Below are 13252 nucleotides of genomic sequence, written 5' to 3' on the forward strand. Positions count from 1 at the left end.
CGGCGAGCGTGCGGTGCACGAACGCCACAGACGCTGAGGAGGTTGCCATCGCTCTGGCGATCACCGAGGCCGAGTGTCGCACCGTGCTCAGCGACTCGAGGAATGCCGTGCGCAACTTTGCCAAGGGGCGAATATGCGCGCCGGCGGCCGCCATCATCGGCAAGCTCCAACTTCAAGACCGCGGCAGCACCGTCCGTATCAAGTGGTTCCCGGCGCACGCTGGCGAGTGTGCATCCTCACCGAACCACGAGACGGCTCATTCGGCGGCACGAGCGCTTACTTTCCGTGCCCCCGAGAGTGACCGTTCCGTGTGGTGGTTCGAAACCAAGGACAGAGTGACTAGTTATGCCGAAGTAACTAAGTGTTACCGCTTAGCTCGACGGACAATGCCGCCTCCCCACCCGGCACTCAGTCGGGAGGAGGCCGTAATCCTAAGACAAATACAGACTGCGTCACTCCTCGCCCCCGCAATGCTGCACGTGCTTCACCCAGAGCTCTATCCGAGTGGGCTGTGCGGTGTTTGTGCAGCGGGTCCGGCGGACCAATGGCATGTCATGTGGGACTGTGCCAGGTTCCCGACGGCAGCTACCTCCAGGACTTACCCGCCAGAACTACAAGGTGCACTGCAGTCTGCAGACAAGGAATCACAACTATGGGCCGTCCAGCAGGCCCGGGGTGCGCTCGAGAAGCACAAGCCTCATGACCCACTACAAATGGGCCCAACTGGGCTAGTGCAGAGTAGGGCATAACCCCGGGTCGACGCTTGGCCAGCGTCACGACACGTTAAATCGTCGTTTGCCGGCACTTCATTAAAGTTATTCCTATCCTATCCTACACCTGGTTACTGCAATATTAGCCGTGTTTGTCTGCTTGAGCTCTGCATCAAGAGGTGGCTGCAACATGCAAGCTGTTCCCGTTTATGCCTCCGCTGATCCAGTAAAACAACAGCCCCCTTACATTTACCCGAATACCAGACACACTAAAGCTCTCAATACTACGCACTAACTGTTTGGCATGCGCTAAGTGACTACGGCTTTAGCGGTGAGCTAATACATTAGGTTGAATGGCAACAGGGCAGGGCATTCATTGTGATTATATTTAAACTGGAATTACTTATTAAGCGGGTACATATCAACGAGGTTTTACTGTAGAGTATGCTATAGTAAAAACAAGACCATTTATCAACAAAACTCAGTAAATGAATGCTATCAATCACACTGTGTATACTAAAATTGCAAGCAAAATTTGTAATATTGAGATCACAGCCCACACCAAATGAGCACGTAACGGATCTTACAAATGTAAAATTATAATTACATTAGGCAATGAATGAACATTTTACTTGATGCTGAAAGTGTCAACACACCCAGAAAGCCTAATCCGCATGCAACCTGCCGTAAGGAAAGCCCAGCTACACGAGATGTAGCAACATATGAACAGTGACACTAGTTGGTATGCAGGCATAGTGAAATGGTACAGCGCAAAACAACAAAGCACAGAAAACAGGACGAGCACTCATTTTGTTTCCACCTGTCTTTTGTGCCTTGTAGTTTTGTGCTGTTCTATTTCAATAAATCTGTTTTTACCTCACCTCATAGACCAGCTCATGGTGGAAGTGTGGAACTTCCAAGTCTTGCAAGCAGCGAATGGCTTCGTTAACGTCTCCGGAGCACAAATACTCCTTGAGCAACATTTGAATCTGAAAAATATTTGCCAATGTTTTCAAATGATTACTTTACAAGTGGAGAAAACAAAACCAAACACACGAGCACCAAACTTAATGTACAGTCGAACCTTGATATATATCGAACAGCGCAATGATCACGAAATTGTTCTATATAGCCAGAATTCGATATATAAAATCACTTCAAAAATGTATCAATAACGTGTACAAATCAATCAATGAACCAATCATGACATAGTAAATACTCACTTTAAGCTTTGCACAAAGTATTTATTTCTTTGGCAAAATTACTGCAGCAGCGTAGCCTGCTGCTATAGGCAGCCACATGCTTAACCACAGTGTCCTCAACATAGTCTAAACGATCTACAATCTATAGGCCGGTGCCTTCTATTGTGCTGCACTAGCGGTATAGAACGGCCAAAGCAGTTACAGCCTCAGCTTAAGCCGGAAGCGGGGCAACATCGGTGCTTGCGGGTGATCAACCTCAGCAAAGTCTTCGTTTGGCCACAACTTCCGCATCTGCATCTGACGTGAACAAAACTGCATCTGACGTGAGCATACATTTTCTATATTTGATATTTGTTACAAGCATACACACCGATTTGGTGGGGGGAAAATGCTATCAGGTCTATGCAAAAGAACAGAAGTGCCTCCTGCAGATTTTGATGCCCTATCAGCAGCTTTCTGTGCCACATCATGGCACAGGAACAAGAATGAAATACATGCATGATTTCCATTATCACTAATACGCAGCAGTGCGATTGGTGTGATCACATGGGATAGGAACATTGGGCTTGCTTGCTGCACTCCCAACCAAAAAGCCGCTAGGCAAAACATGTAAAAGAGTGCAGAATGTGCTATTTGAAGTTAATCTTGTGGAGTTCAGTCACCGCACTTCCCTATATGGCTGCCAAATTAGTCTGTGCGTGTGATTTCCTGCTTGGTCGCCGATGTAATCTACTGGTTAGAGCTTATTGATGGCAAAGTTCTGCGACAGCTTGCCGCCACCTCACCAGCTGTCAGCATGTTTAAAGCAGCATTGCCTAAGTTGCTAGGCCTAACCATCACCGCTAAGCCAGAAGTTGGCACTGAGTTGACGCAGGATCAACTGCGTCAACTCATATGGCGCGCGGCAGCAATTTTATCACCCTCAGACTTTATATGGAACCTCACGGTGACACCAATGGTAGAAATGCGCTTGGAGTGTCCGTATAGTTGCTATAGCAATAAAAAGAATAGAAGTGTAAAATTTAAAGATCCATAACTCTGCACCAAGAACACATCACGGTTACATAAACTGCATTCGTTAGAATATTCAAAGTGGACAAATTTGATATATCAATTTACAGCGTAAGCATATTTGTAACAATGTTTATACGGGCTTTGCAAAATTCATACTCGCATATTAGGGTGTATTTTAAGAGCCATGTATAATACATCAGTTTTGACCACTTTAGATGTACTATTATATGCTATTGATAAATTTGCAATATCACACTTAAGCGCCGAGTAACAGTAGTATACGTGATTGATTTGTTTTCTAAAATTTGCAATTTTTAACCCTTTTTATTGAAGACTTGGCAGCCTGAATAAAAAAATCGCTTCAAACATTCATTAGATTTTTTTCTTTTTGTTTAAATCCAACAACCCTCATCATATGTGGTGCAGTGGCTTAGACAGGAGCATTGGAGCTAAAGCTTCCTCTCAAGTTGTAAGAACCAGGAAAAATTTTAACATGCGCTGTGTTTCAGGGCGAGTGAATTCCCGAATATGTAAGCCTCTGGCCATGCCTTCTGAAATAAGCGCAGTAATCACTCAATTTTCCAAAGAAGCGTAAATACCAGAAGCGGTATTTTTGGTACATTACTTTTGCGAGATTTATATTGCGACTCGGCACCCAAAACATCAGGCGTCTACAGGCAACAGCAATCCTTGCACAGAGCACTTTGGGAAAATATTGCAAAAGTGCTTGCATACCAAAAAAGTAATGGACCAGGAATGCCACCCCCAGGGCCACAATTTTGCAGCCATGTTTTCTGCTCAATAATATGCCACTCTTCCCTTCACCATTCTCGGTTGGCTTATCTTACTGATAACGCAGGCAGAGCGTTGCTATGGCCATTGACAAAGCATGATAATAAATGGTATGGAAAAAAAATCATTACAGAATAATGGCACTGAACTTTTTATCCACAAATAGAAAGGCAGAGCATGGTGAATACGCAAACTGAAGATGTTCCGCAGACATACGAGCACACATGTTGCAGAGGTCACATGTACCTTCTTGCACTTGGTCAGGGGATAGAGTGTACTAGGATAACGTTCAGTGGGACTAGCGCATCCAATTTTTAGATACCCGTCAGAAAGGCTGCAGCTGGCTCGGAAGCCCTCTCCTGTCCCCTCTCCCATTCGCTTGAATTTACCGGCCGTTCTGACCATCCAAGTGCGTTTATCAACGTGGTTCGCCAAGCCAAGGCTTAGTGCTCTTTGTTTTGCAGTGATTACCGTGTACAAGAAGCATCTACTTGTCAACCTTGGTGTTTCTGATGAACAGTTTTCATCATGTGGTACTGCTGTATACCCATGTGCACGTCAGGTGCAAAGAAAGAAGGACCCAGGTGTTTCGTTCCACGAAATCCCTGCAGATCTTGAACTGCGTCAAAAGCGGATCAAGGCGATTTCACGGAAGGATTGGGAGCCTAATTCTACATCCAACTATTCAGTTGTGTGCAGTAAACACTGGGTTTAATGACATTTCAAAGAAAACTCAAAGATCCGCCAGCTAAGGGAGCAGTGCCTATTGTGTTCAGACGTTATCCTTTGTACAAGCAGCCTGCCCCTAGTAAGGTGCACAGTGATTAAAGAAGTCTCAAACGCATGCCAGACAAAATTCACAGCAGCGGCAAAAGAAGACGTTCAACATCAAATTCATCAGAGATTGGTGACCCAAAACTGATCGACAACATCATGGAGCCTCATGAGACCCCTACTGCTGTTGTGGGGCCAGCCAGTGGAGTAACCTGCAGCAACACTGTTCCAGGTAACGATCAATCGTCCATGGCATCTGCACAGCTTTCAAGTAGCACGATCTCCAAAGAACAGTCTGTGTTTATGGCAATGGTTCGCAATGAACTTGTTTTTGCGAGATGAGCATTTGGTAAGCAGACGGACAAAGCCTGAGTGAGCTCGAGTTCATTTCTGCACCACATGAAGTGCCCAGAAAAGGAGCGTATGCTTCGTCTTCAGGTCGCAAGGCTGAAGCAGACAGTAAAATAAAGAACTGCTGAAGCTGAAGGACAACTGCAAGTATCTTCCTTGATGTTGCCACTGATGCTGAGCAAAATAGTGTGAAGGCTGTATTCATTGTGGACCAAATCAAGAAGTACACCAAGAAGAGGGCTACATGGGGTGAAACAGTTGTGAAGTACTGCATAGTTCAATGGAACTTGTCCACCAAAGCGTATAAGTACATCCATTCCAAAGTGCTTTTGCACTTGCCATGCAGAAATACTTTGCATAAGTACATGGGACCATGCACTGGCGAAGTTGGCTTCAGTCCTTTGGTGCATTTGAGACTGAAAATGGAGCTTGAGGGCTTAGCTGCAGATCAATCAAAAGTGTGCAGCCTAATCGTTGATGAAATGCACATAAGACAAAAGCTTGAATAAGCAATGAGACACTTTAATAGGAAAATCAACATGACTCCTGATTTACATCAACTGGTGCCAAGTGATAGAAAAGACCACCTGGCAAACTCCCCGCTATAATTCATTCTTTGTGGCTTGGCTGCACATATTAAAATACCAGATGGGTATTTTTTCACTAAGGCATGCACGAGACCTGATCTTGCTGCAACCATCATTCATGTTGCGAAATAAACTGAAAAACTGGGTTTTAAAATTGTTCGTTTTGCGCCTGACAATCATAAAATGAATGTCGCGGCAATGGAAATTTTGTGCAAAGAGCAGGGAAGCACATCAGCACCGCACCCTGCAGACCCCTCAATACGCCTATTCAGGGCATATGATCAATGCAACATCATAAGAAATGCGAGGTCTCGGTTTCTTGCAAAATGTATGGGTGGAAAAAGATTTCATCAGCTCGTTTAAAAGAGCTTTACAGGATCCAGAAAGGGTCAAAAGTAAAGCCAATAAAGTTGCCGACACGTAAGCATTTGTACATACAAAACATAGAAAAGACGAGCCTCTGGCATGGGATGCAGATTTTCTCACCACCTGTCACATTTGCACTGCAGTATATGAAGCACCAGACTGGCCAAGCCTGTGATGTTGAGTTTGCAACAGTGGATCCTACTGTGGAATTCATCACAGTCATGCGCGAGTGGTTTCTTCTTATGGATGTTAGTAACACGCAGCAACACATCCATAAGAATGATCCCAACACCTGACATTCCAGTGACCCATATGACTCAACGTTGGAATGGCTCGAGAAACCTTTCCTGGACAACTTCAAGTTTAAGGATTAAAGCCACCCTGACAGTTCCTTGAGCAAGCAGATGTACAATGCACTGGTACTTACCACAACCTCAAACGTCATGTAGATCAGGTTACTGCTGAATGAAAAATGTTCCATCGTTCTGACACAAAAATTTTCTAGTAGTGCAACGAAGGCCATAACTGGCTTTCATTGAACAGCAGGATGGAATGATGCTATGCAAATAAGCATGCTCTGTGGGCCCGAAAAAATGTTGAAGACTGGCATTGTTTCTTCGTCGCAACAAAGCAATGTCAATGTCTCAACGCTGTTCTGTGCTGCCACAGCAGTTTCACGCACTGGCACACAGAATGTTAACTGCCCAGATAAGGAATTTTTTCCACTGGCAGTAGAAAATAGGCTGCGCGAGGACTGCACCAGCGCCCAGGCAATGGCTTCCCAATCCAGAGATTGCTAGCATAGCCCTGATTGGATGGTACATCATAGCCTGTGTCTTGACCAAGAAGATGAATTGGCAGGGCTGCATTGAAATTGTTGAAAAGCCAGAAGGAAATGCGCCTGTGGATCACTGCTTATCAAGACAAAGGGGACTGAAGTATCCTACAAATGAACATGTCTCATTTCTGATAAGCCTCAAAATGTTTGTGGATATTGTTCTCCACTACGAGAAAGCAATTGATAGGCCACTGGAAACCAGCATGGAGCATGCTGTCGGTGTACCGGTGGACATTACAGTCTTGAAGTGCAAAGATGACCCAGCTCACAGGAAATAGTTCCTAGTGTTTTTGTGCTGCAAGTTTATCAAGCCACTGCTAAGCAATCAGGCCACGGGTATCACGGACAAGAACTCTAATGAAAATGTATGCGAAGAAGCCACTGTAGTGTAAAGTTCTGAAATTGTAGCAGGTGCTATTCAAATGTTTTTGTAACATTTAATGTTTTGCGAACTGTGAAAAATATACACACAATTCTCCCTTCGAAAATGCATTTGAGTCATTTGTCATTAATGAAGCTGAGAAATATCGAAACATGGGCATACATTATAGGTGAGGGGGGATGCGAGAGTCACCGACGGCATGCTATTAGGCCGCTCCAATTGCTGGCTGCATTTTTCTCTGGACTCACTATCGTAGTGCTGGAACGAACCATGTCTAAATTAACTTCCAAATTTTAATCACGACTCCTTATTTTGTGTGCCTCCCACAATGCAGTTAGATAGCTCCCTCATGCTCCGAGAAAAGGGGAAAGCAACCCCCCGTGAAAGAATCATTGTCAAGAGTTAAATTGTACTGCTTGAAAGACTGTGCATTAGAGTACATTTCTTGAAATAAAGGTGAGCCAGCAAATGAGCCAGGTCATCATAGGTCGTAAAATATGCCTGCTTGCGAGACACAAAAATAGTTCGCAGTTTACATATTCGAAAAAAAAAGAAAAGAAAAAAAAAAGAGAAAAGGTAGCATGAGCAGTATCACGACAGCAGTCCGTACAGCCAGAGCAGATGAAGGGCCGGCAATAGTGTCAGCCGGTAGTGCCCTACTGCGGCAAGAGTGCAAAGCACGGCGTCCCACAAGCTCCCATTGTTTGGCGTACGACCTGACGGGCATCTCAAATATAGAGGAGGCGCTGGAAGGACGACCAGCTGGGGCGGCGCATGCTTTGCAATGATGTGTGCAACAAATAATACTGCGGCAGCACTGCGATTAGAAGTGGTTTGGGCCGCATGAAGGTTGCACCATTGGAAACTTCTGGCAATATTTCTCGGAAGGGTCTTTCGTATTACTTCACGTGCCGGTAAATGCGTTCAGACGGCTTGAACGGCATCCAGAATTGCATATGACATGTATTTATGCCTTGGGAGTAGATGCTTTCTTTCTTTTCTTTATTTCATTGTTATTTCTCGGTGACCACACGTGTACAGTCGCCGACCGATTTTCCGGACTCCGAAAATTCGGACATGCCCGATTATTCGGTCAGCTTCGCGGCACCGCCATTCTCCCCATAGACCATAATGTATAACAAGTGCCGAAAGTTCGGACACCTTGCGACCTCTCGTCTGATTTTTCAGACACTCCTTTAGCCAACTCGGTCGAGAGCACCATGCACCAACTCTGACCGGTGCATGGTTCGACTTCCTGAACGCCATTTTTGTTTTGAACGGAGCTTCCTTGCTGCCCCACAAAGTGGCGCTACTGGAAATCCCCGCTCATCATCATCGTTTCTGCCTGGTTAGATAGAGCGGCTCTGCAGCAGTTCCGGTTTCAGCTTAGTAAGCCATGTCAAGACAATTCAGCAGCTGATTTGTTTCTTCGCGCAAGACGCTGCACCAGCTGCACGCTGCGAGCAGGCCGCGTTTTTCGTTTGTGCGACTGGTGTCGGCATGGCGGTGTTTGCTTTGTGTGCTGTGTCGAGGTTTCGGTGATCCAACGCGGCATACGTAAACATCGCGTCAAGGGTCTAATGGCGCCGACAGTGCCTGTGCAAACTGCGCTGGGGAATGCCGGCAAGCGGGTGCCGGGAGGCCGAAGATTTGTTGCCTTCTGATGTGCTCCCTACTGACGCGGAAAATGTTCTGCCGGGACCTGCGCAGTGGTTGCATTGCGATTCCGGACACAGTCTCATTTGACAGTTTCATAGGTGCTGACACTGCTGTATTGACATGCACAGAACTCGACGACGGCAAGATCATTTGTCAGGTTTCTGCTGCACCGCCAGACGATGACTCTGAGTCGATGACGCGCCATGTTCTACGCTGCCGTCGCATGCGGAGCGTGTACAAGCAGTGACTGTGCTTTCAGCCGCCAATAGTGACCGTACGACCCTCTCCGAGATTCAGGCTTATCTGATTGCGCGTAAACGGAACAGCGTGCAACGGCGCATTCACGATTTCTTCCAAGCCTACTGCCGAGCCCGAATAAGTGCGTGGAAATAAAGGATTTCATTTTTTTTTTCTTAATCTGCTTTTTCGGACACCTGTTTATTCGGACATTTTCGCAGTCCCCGTGAGGTCCGAATAAACGGTCGGCGACTGTACTGTGGCCACGGTGTCGGCTTTCATTCTACTATGTTATTGTACGGTTCCCATTGCAGAACAAATATTTTTCTTTTTCTTTAAGCAGCATCTTTCTCTCGTGTATTTTTGTGCGTATAGTTTTCCATCAGTAGGCCTTGCGAAACACAGACAGAAAAACCTATGTATTGTTCCTGCTTGCTGCTTCACACAAATAAAACATACCTGCCCCATCTGGCACCCTGTGCTCAGACTTACTGGAAGTATTCTTATATAAAAAAAATTAAAAAAGAAAACTGCAGCGCAACCTCCCATTTATGTTTCCGCCTTCCTTACGTAACAGAATGCAGAGTAATTCGTACAGGTTCTTTTAGTGCAGTCGGACCTTGGGCGTCGAAGACAGTTTTAAGTATCTACTATATATGCTAATACCCGTCATGGTTGCTTAGTGGCTATGGTGTTGGGCTGCTGAACATGAAGTTGTGGGATCGAATCCCAGCCATGGCGACCGCCTTTTGATGGAGGCAAAATGTGAAAACACCCGTGTACTTAGATTTAGGTGCACGTTAAAGAACCCCCAAGTGGTCAAAATTTCCGGAGTCCTCCACTACGGCGTGCCTCATAATCTGAAAGTGGTTTTGGCATGTAAAACCCATAACTTGATTTTAATTTATATATGCAAATCTTTGGCCCTTAAGCTGCGCGAAACTTTTTGTACAGTCCAGGCTTAAAAAAAATTTGGAGGATGCTTAAGCTTCTCCTTTAGGTGTGGAATGCGAGAGCATTCAATGATCCACAACTGCTTCACACGCTTGCTTGCAACTGCAGCTTATGTAAGCTTAATGTTTACCGGGAAACGCTGGCGGTGAACGCTATACACGAAGGCAAACTTTCTGGTAGAAACGAGGCCTCTTGCACGGGCCATCTGGATGGTGTTGTTGCAAGGAACCGAGCTCGGCACGCCGCTCTATGAATGGTAGAAATGCTGGAAAAGGGGTTTATGTTTGGGTTTCCACAAAACGAAATTATGTTTTCTCTTATATAAAATTACAATTGGACGCTATCATGTAAGTTGTAAGTCATACTTTACCATTTTTTTTTATGCATTTTACTTTCAGAAATTCAATTAGTTCAATAACATCTTTGTGCTACACAGAGGGCTTGCGTGGTTCGGAATGATCTTTTCGCTCAAAGACTCAACACTGGACGCCAGAATTTTTGCGACACGGGGCCCTTAATGCTATCTTGTGAGAAGAAGAAAAAAAAAAAAAAAAAAGCAACGACGACAACAAGTGGCGTGGTAGCCTAATTAGTGGCTATATACCAGACATGGTGTTGCTCTGCTGAACTCGAGCTCACGGTTTCAAACCAGGTCGCGGAGTTAGATGAAAACCAAATTGAAAAACAGTCGTGTACTTCTGCTTAGGTTCATGCTAAACAACACCGGGTGGCGAGAACTGAACAGGGTGCCTCGCAATCACATCGCCAGATGTAAAATGCCAGATGTAAATTGCTATTTAATTAAACAAACAAACAAAAAAGACGGTAGTTCCAACCTTCAGTTTTTTTTCTGAGGTGTTAACAAGAGAAATTATTCTCGAGTCTGATTTCCAAGAAAAATGTTATGCTTATCTTATATTTCATACCTGAACGTAATGTCAACTAAGCAGCTGCATACTATGAACAGCTGCTTTAAGTTATCCGGTGCACTATCATAAGGACAATAATGAGGCAATAAAAGGAACGGCATGCCTTACATACACGTAGAGATGTTTGTAGATCTGCTGTGTTTGTTGAAGAGTGGTACCACATTGGGCACCCAGTTTCAACAGGTTGCAGACAGGGTGAGAGTGCCAAAAATTTTTTTTCCTTGCCTGAATCAAGTTAACAGATTTACAGGCTGCCCAAAAATGGGGCGTTTATATTGAATGACAGCTAGGAACTTGAGCAGAACCGATTAGCACCTGTGCGTTAATTCTCTCGGGAACTGCTGCACCTCTGCACAACAGCCACGACTTTTCAATAGCACAATCATTTGGAATGAAGAGTCCTCACTTGCATCGGCCCCTCACCTTCTGGACTTCAAAAGTGCTGTTATGCATTACATTCAAACAGAAAAGCCTATTTGATAATATTTAATAGTGAATTCTGAAGTTCAATATGATCTGAAACCAAATACCATTCGATTAGACTATATGTTACTTCATTTCGCCTGCTGGCAAGGTTGAAGGAGATCACCAGACAAGCCACGGAGATTACATTGGCAAAGACTTCCCAGTCTCCCCAATTCAGTCCAAGTATATAGGCAATACCTTTTCCCTAACACTGTTGTTCATATTAATGTCCAATAATTGCCTCGATTCCTTTTCTCAGAAAGTCTGTTGGTTCATCTGGGGTTGGCACAGCTTTTAAAAGATGCACAGGATTTCGAAAACATGCTTATTCCTGTCGGGAGTTTTCACTTTTTCGATCGATGCATTTAGAATACTTGATTTTTCTCATACATGTATGTTTTTGATATATATCATATCTATGCACCCTTAGATTTACCTAGAAGTGCATTGTTCATCTGTGTCTCTTGGAGCCATGCAGTTTATAAACCTGGTTTATTTCACTCTACAGTAAAACCTTGTTAACTCGATCTCAAAATGATGTTGATGTTGATGTGGCTTCACGCGCAAACGCACAGGGTGCTTGGAGGCCGCTGTTAAGATCTTTGAGGCTTGTTCTGCCGGGCCGACCGATGGAGACGAAGCACCGTCCCGCTTGCATGACGAAAAGTGGAAACACTACATGTTAACCGATACGTACGCAATAAGCGGGTATGGTTTATGTGGATACAAAACACATTATGTTCAATGGCCGCCGAGTCGGGGATTTGACTTTACTACTTTTAAAACGAAACTACTGTTTAAGCGGGTACGGTTTAACGAGGTTTTACTGTATTTGGTACCGGCCGAGAAGAGTCGCGGCTGTACAAAAGCAAGTAAAACCATAAAAATTGTACTAGACTTACTGCGAGAAAAACTGGGCATCCGCCAGCGTCCACGCAACAAATGCGTGCTCGCTTGCAGACGACGCACTTGACGGCAGCAAAATTGAAGATGTCATGTAGTCTAACCCATACCTTAAATATGTATAGGTAGCCAAAAAGGTGTCAATAAAGATTTGCAGTTGAAATAAAGTACCATCACAAGAGGGTACACGTGCAATCTGTGTGGCTGCCCGCAGCGGAATTATGTTGGATAAGCCGTGAAGCAATCTCGGCCCCAATCCAGTTGGGGCCGAGACTTGCTTGATTGAGCTGAGACCCCAATCAAACCCTCGCACAATTTCTCCACATGCAGTGGCGTATCAGCAGGAGAGCTCCATCAGGCCCACTCGACCAGGGGGTCAAAGTGACATTCCACCCACATCAAAATTGGCAACCACCCGAATTGCAACACAAAGCTACAAAGGAAACACATACAGGTTCCTTTGTAGCTTCGCACCAGGATTAATTTTTTTACAACTGCGAGGCTTTCTTTCTGAGAAACCCGTATGGGTTTCCTTTGTAGCTTTATGCTAAAATTCTGAGGACACCAATACTTTTCCCTTTCATGTACTTTAATCCACCTTGTGGGCTTCCACAGAACTGATTTGCCATATCAAGGAGATCGCAGGCAGCCATGAACGGTGGATAAGGCACAAAATTAAGCGGCAGTCGCTACAAACTTGCTGTCCGGACATTTTTTTTCGAATATCGCAGCTGCGCACAAAGTACGGAAACCTTTGGGTATTTTCCAGACATTTTCGCAGTGGAAATTTTGAGATATCCAGAGCACAAGCACACAAGCATATCGAGATAAGAGATGAAAAGTACATGGGATTGACACCTAGCTAAGAAAAAATGTTGACTTCACCGATATTTCGAGATATCAGAGTTCAAGTTAATGAGGGTTTACTTATCCCTTTAGATTGTGTATAATTTATAATGTAGTTCAAAATAAATTAACATACAAAGCTGTGATTTCATGCAGTGCTAAATTATTGACAGGTAAGGTACCCTGCATCAACAGACTACAGCAAGCTGTGTATCTTCTTACCTGCTAAATTTAGCAAGTTAT

The 13252-nt window shown here is 44.7% G+C and overlaps 1 protein-coding gene across 1 annotated transcript in view; it reads right to left on the minus strand.

Moving 5' to 3' along the window:
- Positions 1–13252, minus strand: part of Pdcd4 (Programmed cell death 4) — a 60607-nt gene that overhangs the window by 34720 nt on the left and 12635 nt on the right. Inside the window, exon 7 of the mRNA XM_070531216.1 lies at positions 1592–1699. Within this exon, the coding sequence (XP_070387317.1) occupies positions 1592–1699 (108 nt within the window). The remainder of the gene's footprint in view (positions 1–1591; positions 1700–13252) is intronic.

Source organism: Dermacentor albipictus, chromosome 1 (assembly GCF_038994185.2).
Source record: "Dermacentor albipictus isolate Rhodes 1998 colony chromosome 1, USDA_Dalb.pri_finalv2, whole genome shotgun sequence".
Classification (NCBI taxonomy): domain Eukaryota; kingdom Metazoa; phylum Arthropoda; class Arachnida; order Ixodida; family Ixodidae; genus Dermacentor; species Dermacentor albipictus.